The 10,730-nt window shown below is 37.8% G+C and overlaps 1 protein-coding gene across 1 annotated transcript; it reads left to right on the forward strand.

Moving 5' to 3' along the window:
- memo1 (mediator of cell motility 1) lies at nt 1-10,521 on the forward strand. The gene is made up of 9 exons (XM_079842187.1): nt 1-370; nt 3,599-3,680; nt 3,750-3,818; nt 3,927-4,039; nt 4,443-4,554; nt 6,898-7,040; nt 8,618-8,694; nt 9,293-9,397; nt 9,674-10,521. The coding sequence occupies exons 1-9, from the start codon at nt 310-312 to the stop codon at nt 9,803-9,805; spliced, it is 894 nt and encodes a 297-aa protein (XP_079698313.1). The 5' UTR covers nt 1-309; the 3' UTR covers nt 9,806-10,521.
- The last annotated feature ends 209 nt before the right edge of the window (nt 10,522-10,730 follow it).

Below are 10,730 nucleotides of genomic sequence, written 5' to 3' on the forward strand. Positions count from 1 at the left end.
GACGGAACGGAAACCGAGATGGGCCAAACCAGCCCATCCGGATAACAGAGACAAACTTGGCAGCGAGCGGATGAACTGGTTGGATCTTTGTTCTTCACTGCTAGACTATCAACCTCTTTATATTTTTGCGTACTGTCACTTATATGTATCACATTTATATCAAGATATAAAACACCCCTTCTTTAGACACGCAGCTTCAGCACAGGCAGATACTTTTTGGGCGAGCATATTTTCCTAGTGTTTTTAGTTCATTCTTCCCCCCCACCGACGAGGTTTTATTGGACCAAGATAGGCGGCGCGGGCACCAAGATGTCGAACCGGATGGTGTGCAGAGAAGCGAGCCACGCCGGCAGCTGGTACACGGCCTCAGGTAGAGCCAGAGAGCGGCCCGGGCCTGAGGTCCGGTGTCCTGCTTAACACCAATGTGTGTGTGAGTCTGGTGGTGTCTCAAAACCTAGTGAGCTGCCTAGCTAGACAGCATTTCTGGGACGTTCAGCACGCTCCTATGATAGCCAAAGATGCTGCCTAGATAGGCAGCTCATTGATTTTTTTTGACACGGCCTCTGCGATCAGCTGGGAATTATTAAATAGCCGAGCTTAAAATTGTTTAAGAGCGTGTTTCTTTACATTTATAAATTTTTTCTGAGCTGTCATCCTTTTTTAAAACGAACTAGCTTGGTTTTAAATGCAAACCAAAACATGTCAGCTTAATTTAGTGAAAATATACTTTAAATAGATTTAATTCTGCTGTCTAATTCTGTAAACAAAAGCTTTTACTTCGTCCTGGCGTTTAACGTTAAATTATAATTTCATGAATTAGTTTATATGTTAGAAACGATTTTTAATAGTTATTTCAGCTTTTCATTGAGTAAACTAGAACCACTTGCATTTAAATCCACGGGCCATTATCTAAATCGACCAGACTCTTGTGTTCCTCTCATATTTGCCTGTCGTTGGTTTAATTTTGTGTCTCCGTTGTGTAGCTTCTCTGTGTGTATCAGCAGCTGAGAACAAAAACAGGCCAGCAGTTAGCGGGTTAGCCTATAGCCGGTGTGTGTGAATCTTTCATGCACACCAACTACACAAACTAATACCACAGATTAATATACCATCCACACTCCCTTTACCCAGCCCTTTGCCGGATCAGTAAATCCAGATAGATAAACTTCTGCCGCAATTCAGGAGACTGGATTTACCCTGCTAACGGCTAAAGCTATTTGATGAAGTTCATATAACAGCTGTACATGACAGCTGTGTTTTCATGGAGAATCAAACCATATGTTTCATGTCAAGTAGTACTGTTTATTGTTATATCGGTCAGCATTTATTTGTCCAGATCCATTCCAGCAGATACAGTGAGCAGTCAGCCCATGAAAGTCTTTAGAGGGCCGGTGGTGTTTTTTTTCTCTCTCTCATGCAGTAACAAAGGAAGCATAACAAAAGCTCAGTGCTACACACAGTAGATCACATATATTTACACCTTTCATAAATCAGTCTGCTGGCCTTTACACGATAACCTGTGTTCTGCATGCTGCCACCATATTTGCTGGAGATCTTGTTTTGTGAAAAAACAACCAGTCTTTTGCATGTGTATTCTAGATAGCAAATAATATCTAATGTAATATATATATATTTTTTTTAAATGGTCTGGTGAGTCCTGATGTTTTGATGGTTTCCCCCATCAAATTCACCCCCATTTGATCTCTCTCTCTCTCTCTCTCTCTCTCTCTCTCTCTCTCTCTCTCTCTCTCTCTCTCTCTCTCTCTCTCTCTCTCTCTCTCTCTCTCTATCTCTATCTCTATCTATCTATCTATCTATCTATTGTATAAAATGAATTAAAATGTCACGTTTGTTGTCATTAAATTATTTAATTAGAATCTGTACATATTGCAATCAGCCAGTGTGCGTTCTAAACATTTATAAATAAATAAAAAAACATTTCTTTTGAACAATAAAATTGCTACAGTTGCTATTTTTTTATTGCCATTCTTCATATGTGCTAGACTGATAAATTGACCAGGTCTCAGCTTATCTTTAAAAAAAAAAAAAAAAAGAAACTCTCCTAGAAATTCTCCTAGTTTAGTGAAATTACACACACAGACCAGCCACTAGTCAGGTGGCTATATTGACAAATGGCAAATTGAAAGGCCACAAAGCATTTGACCGCTGGATTTACAGTAATTATTTCACTTTTAAGGAGTGATTTCTCAACTTTGTAACATTGCATATCAAATAAAAATATTAGTTATTATTTGAATTATCACATTATCACTCAGTAAGTCATTTAACCATGTATTACTATTCCTTTGGAAGGTGTTTGTCTTTCAAACACCCTATTATAATGGTATTATTTATTTTAGTTTTACATTTTTATGATTTGTTAAATTATTAGCTTTTCAGTAAACTCACAAACCCCCTGCAGTTCCATCAAAAAAATCAGTTTGGGAAACCTGAAGAAACAACTTCATGTTGTTGATACAAAAATATAAAATGATATAAAGAATATATTTCTTTCTCTTTGTATTTTTATATCAATATGGCACAATAATTTCCTATTCAGTTCAATGTGATAAACAAGTTAGGTCAAATGTAGTCAAAGTAGTCCGATTATATTATGTGTAATGTAATGGATTGCACTACTAACTACATTTTTTTTTTTGAATGTCATTAAATTGTATTATATTTGAACAGCACTGTAGATATTAGTGTCCGCATCAGTTTAAAAATCCATATCAGTCCAGCACTAAAATGAATACATTTGCATATTTATCAATATTCAGACCTGGCTGCTCTTGGGAATATCATTAGGGATGTAATAGTATGATTCATTACAGTTTAGAGATTTGATTAACAACTGTTAAAACTTGACAAAATTGGTTGCATTGTTGCTATTCCTTTCACAGAATCAGCTGAAGTTCATCTGTTCACTGGCTCTCATAACTGTTATCTTGTCCTGTCAGACTCTGATAAGAAAGTCATTAGAACTGGGACAATGGCACTGTCTGAGGCTGAAAATCAACATTCAGGACAGCAGTTTCACCTATTGACTTTTTGTTTGAATGATTGAAGTAGAGGAGGAATCCACAGCTGAATGCTTTATTATAAGATTGTTTAGCAAGTTGTGGTACTGAGGTGATACTATGATGAATAAATATTAAATATACTTTTTTTTTACTGCATTGCAGTAATGAGATAAAAAAAAGAGTTGTAGTATTATGGCAATGGAATTTAAATATTAAATGTATTCTTTTCTACACGATCACTTATTCTACACAATGTTTGTCATGAAAACAGTGCATAAAAATCGCAATGGTTCTAAAATAGGCTTAATTTTCTTAATTTCTTGAAATCAATCAAAGCACTCATCGCTAAGATCGATGTCTCCGTGGTCAAATATTGTCAAACTAGAACATTGTCTTGATAGATTTTTGAGCTTCACCCTCGTATTCTATGTTACTATAAACAGTGAGAATGGTACCTTACAAACTACATTTGAAAGCCATTCAAATAATCATTCTTGGTGAGGAGTCATAGCTGTAAAATTACATCTGTATCTCTCATGTTTGCTAATGAGATTTTTCTCTATCTTTGCGTTTAGGATCCCAGCTTAACGCACAACTTGAGGGCTGGTTATCTCAAGCACAATCTACAGTGGGTCCAGCTAGAGCCATAATAGCACCGTATGTGGAGTTCTTTTTTGCTTCTGTTTCCGAAGTGTTTTTGCATTCTTAAACGACTGTCTTCTGCAGGCACGCTGGCTACACCTACTGTGGCGCGTGTGCCGCTCACGCCTACAAGCAGGTGGACCCCTCAATCACGTAAGTGTCCCTCCTGTCACCAGAGCTTCTTTAAATTCTCTTGAAGTAGCCGTAATGTTGAGTTTGCTGTGGGGAGAGAGGTAACCGCAGCACTCTCTTATTCATCAGTCGGAGGGTGTTCATTCTCGGCCCCTCTCACCATGTGCCGCTGTCTCGTTGTGCCCTCTCCCCCGCCGAGGTCTACAGAACGCCACTGTATGACCTGAGGATCGACCAGAAGGGTAAGGAATCTCATTTCCTCCCTGCCCACAGTCAAAACGGAAACCGTGGCTGGATTAAATGCTGATTGAATAACAATGCACAGAAAGGTGTTCACCCAGATTGTTTTTACTTCTGGCTCATTTGCTCTCAAACGGAGCTTTGCAGAAGATATTGGAACATTTTCAACTTGTAAATGACTCTGTTTGTTATTATGCAATAGTTTTCTAATAGCTGTTATCTTTGGCTATTACCATGATAAATGTGCGACAAAAATATGAGCAATACTCTTTTATTTGATTGTGTTCATGTTAATGAGGGTTTGTGTAATTAGTATACATTTCCTGTTCTGTTTGTAACTCCTCAATGAAAGCCAATGAGTTAAAACACAAGAGCTTTAAATCCCCCCGTTTCTCTCTCACACAGTTTACGCTGATCTGTGGAAAACGGGCATGTTTGAGAGGATGAGTCTGCAGACAGACGAAGATGAACACAGCATTGAGATGCACCTGCCTTATACTGCTAAAGCCATGGAGAGGTAACAACCAGACAACGCCAGACAAAATTCATCTGGACTAAAGGAACAGTTCACCCAAAATATAAAATTATGATAAACTTGTATGCATTTCTTTCTTATGTGGAACAAAAAAAGTCTCTGGTATTTCTCTGTGCTGTTTTGGAACCTATTGACTTTAATAATATGGTTAAAAGCAGTTCTTCAATTATTCAAAATATTTGTGTTCCACTGAATCAAGTCAGTCATACTGGCTTTGAACAACATAAACTATTCTCCCTTGAATACATCAGACTCTGGAAAGTCTTAATACATTTGGAGAATATATATATATATAAACACACATTAACGTTTAAAAGTTAATTTATTGTTCACCCTACATGTTTTTCTAGTTCCAGACGTCGTTTCACTCAGATATACCTCACTATACTCCGATCTTTCGAATATTCCTATTTAATAATTGTTTAATCGACACATCATCCTCAATAAAACCCGTCTACGGTGTGATGAAGCCGATCTTTCGAATATTCCTATTTAAGAATTGTTTAATCGAAACATCATCCTCAATAAAACCCGTCTACGGTGTGATGAAGCCGATCTTTCGAATATTCCTATTTAAGAATTGTTTAATCGAAACATCATCCTCAATAAAACCCGTCTATGGCGTGCTGACGCCGATCTTTTGAATATTCCTATTTAATAATTGTTTAATCGACACATCATCCTTAATAAAACCTGTCTACGGCGTGATGACTCCAATCTTTCGAATATTCCTATTTAATAATTGTTTAATCGACACATCATCCTCAATAAACCTGTCTCGATCTTTCGAATATTCCTATTTAAGAATTGTTTAATCGACACATCATCCTTAATAAAACCCGCTATGGCGTGATGACTCCGATCTTTAGAATATTCCTATTTAATAATTGTTTAATCGACACATCATCCTCAATAAAACCCGTCTATGGCGTGGTGCCAATCTTTTGAATATTCCTATTTAAGAATTGTTTAATCGACACATCATCCTCAATAAAACCCGTCTATGGCGTGATGACGCCGATCTTTCGAATATTCCTATTTAAGAATTGTTTAATTGACTCATCATCCTCAATAAAACCCGTCTATGGCGTGATGACTCCGATCTTTCGAATATTCCTATTTAAGAATTGTTTCATCGACACATCCTCAATAAAACCCGTCTATGGCGTTCTGACGCCGATCTTTCCAATATTCCTATTTAAGAATTGTTTAATTGACACATCATCCTCAATAAAACCTGTCTACGGCGTGCTGACGCCGATCTTTCGAATATTCCTATTTAAGAATTGTTTAATCGACACATCATCCTCAATACAACCCGCTACGGCGTGATGACTCCGATCTTTCGAATATTCCGATCTATTATGACCTCTGACCTGCAAAGTTGCCAGAATAATAATCAGACACTGTTTGTTAATTGGCTAGAGGAGAACTGGCACCCCGACTGAGCCTGGTTTGTCCCAAGGTTTATTTTTCTCCATTAGGTCACTTGATGGAGTTTTGGTTCCTTGCCACTGTTGCCTTTGGCTTGGCTTGCTCAGTTGGGGACACTACATTTTCAACTAAATATCCAAATAAATTTAATTACTAAACTAAATTAAATTCATCAACTAAATTACTGATCTGCCCACATTGTCACTGTTTGATAATTGAAATGAGCTAGATGACATCACCGTTTTCTCCAGAGCGGCTGTACAGCCGAATCAAATTCTGTTGCATTATTTTCCAGTTTAACACTGTGAAGCTGCTTTGAAAAAATCTGCATTGTTAAAAGCGCTATATAAACAATTTGGCAAGGATCTATCAAGGTTTCACTGCATCTCTATGCAGAAGCCATGAGCAGCATTATTGACCCATAGTCCCACTCAAATGCACGTTCATCTCTGCCAGATCCACTAATTATGTTGTCAGGATCTGTTTACCTAGTGCTGCACCTCCTAATTAGTTTGCAGTGATGGATGTTCTGTTGTTGTTTTTTTTATTATTAATGCAGAAGCCACCAACCGCTTCCATTATGCCATTAAAACATTACAGTATGTGGGCATAGAAGAGTTAACATCCCCTCAATTTGTTTGATTAGACATTTGGGTATTTTTTCTAAGCAGAGCAATTAGTTGCTGGGCAACTGTAATATATAAAAAAAATCCCCACATTATACTCACACCTTAGAAATTTGGGTAACTGAAAGCTCTTTTTAGAGCTATTGATTTGACATGGCCACAGTGTTTTAATGAGTGATGCAAAACTGAATATTAATAAACATGCAAATGTCAAATTTCCATCTGGGACTTGACAAATGATTCTCTGCTTTGTTTCTCAAAACAGCCATAAAGATGAATTCAGCATCGTCCCTGTGCTGGTGGGAGCTCTGAGTGAATCTAAAGAGCAGGAATATGGCAAGCTGCTAAGCAAATACCTGGCTGACCCCTCCAATCTCTTCATCATCTCCTCTGACTTTTGCCACTGGGGTTTGTGTCCACTCACACTTTAATTTTTCAACTGTCAAAAAACTGAAACTAGTCGATATCAATTACAGTCAGTAATCTGTGAAGAATTTCCTATTTGTTGAAATAAGATGTACTGCTGACATCTTTTCTGCAGTAAATCTACTAGTTTTTGCACCGACTAGTCATTTAATTCTTCACATTGGGTCTGTGTTGATTAGTCAAATGATTATCCTAGTCCACATTTTTTTGTACAAAACTTATTATTCAATTGTACACACCAATTTTGATATATGCAACATGCATGTAACAGTAACAAATGTGCTTATATATGCATTTAATACAAAAAGCAGCACTTAAAGGATTAGTTCACTTTAAAATGAAAATTACCCCATGATTTACTCACCCTCAAGCCATCCTAGGTGTATATGACTTTTTTTCTGATTAACACAATCAGAATTATATTAATATATATCCTGGCTATTCCAAGCTTTATAATGGCAGTGAACGGGGCCAATGAGTTTGAAGCTCAAAAAAGTACATCCATCCATTATAAACGTACTCCACACGGCTCTGGGGTGTTATTAAAGGCCTTCTGAAGCAAATTGATGGGTTTTTGTAAGAAAAATATCCATATTTTAAACTTTATAAAGTAAAATAACTAGCTTCCACCAGACCGCCTTCCGTATTCAACTTACGAAGAAAGTGTAACGCATCTTGCAGTTCAGAGCGCTTGCACTACGTCCTACGCCAGTTACGCTTTTTTTGTAAATTGAATCAATTTGCTTCCGAAGGCCTTTATTAACCCCCCGGAGCTGTGTGGTGTATGTCTCTTATGGATGAATGCACTTTTTTTGAGCTTCAAACTCGTGGCCCCCGTTCACTGCCATTATAAAGCTTGGAAGCATCTGGATATTGATAAATATATCTCCGATTGTGTTCATCAGAAAGAAGAAAGTCATTTACACCTAGGGTGGCTATCATGGAATAATTTTCATTTTAACGTGAACTAATCTTTTAACACAAACTTTATACAATTTCCAAGGCCTTGGAGAACAAAAATATAGAAATACAAAATCCATTTTGAAATTATAATCCCAAAAGCGGAGAGTGAAAGCATGACATTAGTTTGGTATAGTTTAAATGTACTTGGAATTATGCAGAAATTAAAATACACCAAAAGCACAAAGCATGTTATAAGCAACGACACCACAGGCATCTGAGATGGTCTGTGCTCATTTATTCAAGGCAAAATTCTTGCGAACCACCCTAAATAATGTATAGCTCAAATGAATGATAACGAAAGCTGCATGAATCTGGTCAGGAAGATATGCACGCTTTCATTTCTCACCCACATCATCTCGGGAGCACAGACATTCTCTCCACTCTCGTTCTCCGTCAATGTGCTAGACTTGCCAGAAACACAAGCTGCCTGCTTCCTACTTAGACTTGGCAGCTTCCAAACGGAAATACACCTCGTAAGTGAGTGTTTTGAAAAGCTCTGCATAGGTAGGAACCCGTGCAAATATCCCCGATGGAGATTTTTTTGATCCCTCCTTTGGTTAAATGATTAAGTTGAACTTTTTCCATCTATTCTGCAGGTCAACGTTTCCGTTACACCTACTACGATGAAAGTCAAGGAGAGATCTACAGATCTATCGAGCACCTTGACAAAATGGTAAACCTATTTCTATGCGCTTTCCTTCTGGTAACTCGCTTAATGTCTGACATATGAGGTTTACATGCAAGTGGCCCATTCTGCTTTGGAATACACAATGTGCTAATCCTATTGGTGGTTCTAGAAAAAAAAAGGTGAGGAATTTTTCTCCAAGCTACAGAGTCATTGTTATGGTTACTTTGACGTGGAAGTCGGTGATTCAAAGACTGACTTTAATACTTTCCACCCATGACAGTCTGTCAAATAGCAGATGTTCTTAGCAACCCAAGCCTCATTAAGGGCCTACCAACTGGGCAAAGTACTTTTGCCTCGGTAGGGTCATTTACGTGACAAAGATCTCGTTTGATCTGGAGCTCCTTCTAGGAAATATCCATTCATTACCGTGCTACTGAAAATCCATCTTGCTTTATGAAAGTTGAATATTTTAGATTACTGTGTTGTGTTGTGTTGTGCAATTAAACTACAGCAGATGTCTAATGCAATATTTCATCATTAGAGAGTCATAAATAAAACAAAATAAAATAAAAATTGCCACATTATTAATGGCAGTTTTGTTTGTCAGTGAAATGCATGCATGTTAATTTCTTTTTTTTTTTAGGGAATGGGAATTATAGAACAATTGGACCCCATCTCCTTTAGCAATTACTTGAAGAAATATCATAATACTATTTGTGGTCGCCATCCCATCGGCGTTCTTCTAAATGTGAGTACCTGCTAATGAATGATTCATATGAATTTCCCCCGGGACATTTTATTTAGCAAACCATTGTTGACTCAATAAAGCAGACGCAAAATAATGTGAATAATGGCTAGTTCGTAAGCATGGTAATTAGTCTAGCACTTAACGGTTAATGTGTCGTCGTCCCCCCCCCTGACTAATGTCTTGCCAGCTTTCTAGTCTTTCATCATGAAGCTTTTAAGATTACTGTTAAGTATCTCTTTAGTGTTGACTCTCCAATGATTCTCCTCACTCCACCAGGCCGTGGCGGAACTGAAAAAGAACGGCATAGACATGAACTTCTCTTTCCTAAACTATGCGCAGTCGAGCCAGTGCCGAAACTGGTCTGACAGCTCTGTGAGTTACGCTGCTGGAGCTCTCATCGTTCATTGAGGTGAACTCTCCAAGGAGCCGCGGAGCCTCCTAGAAGACCCCATCCCCTCCCACCCTGACCACATATCCCCATCCTTTCCCACCTCTTCTTATAGGAAGGACATGCAAAGCTTGTCCCAGCTGGGAATCCTCATACACACCCTGAATCCAGATGTAACGTTAGATACTAACCTCCTCTTCCTACAGCTTTCCCTGTATCCTGTTTTTCCACGTGAGGCAACTCGGATGATGCTATAGCTTGAAGTTCAGCCGCAGTTTTTTTGGGTGTTGCAAGGTCAGATTTTTGGTTGGGTTTTTTTGTCGTTGTTTGTTGGGGGTCTTAATGAGGCAAAATCTGCTATTGACCCTCCGAGGACTTGAGGTATCCAATGAGCCCTTGTGTAATTTAAAAGAAAGACACACTTAAAGTTGAAATAAAGTAAAAGAAATAACACCTCAACATTTCACTCTTTTTGCAAGTCTGCATAATCTACATGATAAATGATACGTCTCACCTAATGATAAATAATTGAAAAAAGGAAGTTGACAGACTGCAACATGCCCATGTACACCCTGAGAATTGTAGTAACAGCTACTGCATTGGTCCTGTTGTAGTTTTTAAAGGGCTACACAATACCCACTAACCCTCCACTGTACTGGATATACCAAAAAAATCTTTATTTTTCTTTCATCGAATTTTATTGTAGTCAAATTAAAGTCTTTTTTTCTGATTCTTATATTTTGTTCTGTTTATTTTCCCTTTGTGGTTTACCATTATTTAGCTTTTTAGTTTTACTATGCGTTTGACATATAATCTCAAACTGTGTGGAAACATTTAGTAGTGTATGAAGTCTACAGAAGTGCAGTACATGTTTGATTTAATGTTGGTTCAGGTTGACCCCGTTCAGACTGCCTCAAAGTGGCCATGCTTTCCCATCAACCTTGA

Source organism: Gobio gobio (genome assembly GCF_949357685.1).
Source record: "Gobio gobio genome assembly, chromosome: 18".
NCBI lineage: Eukaryota > Metazoa > Chordata > Actinopteri > Cypriniformes > Gobionidae > Gobio > Gobio gobio.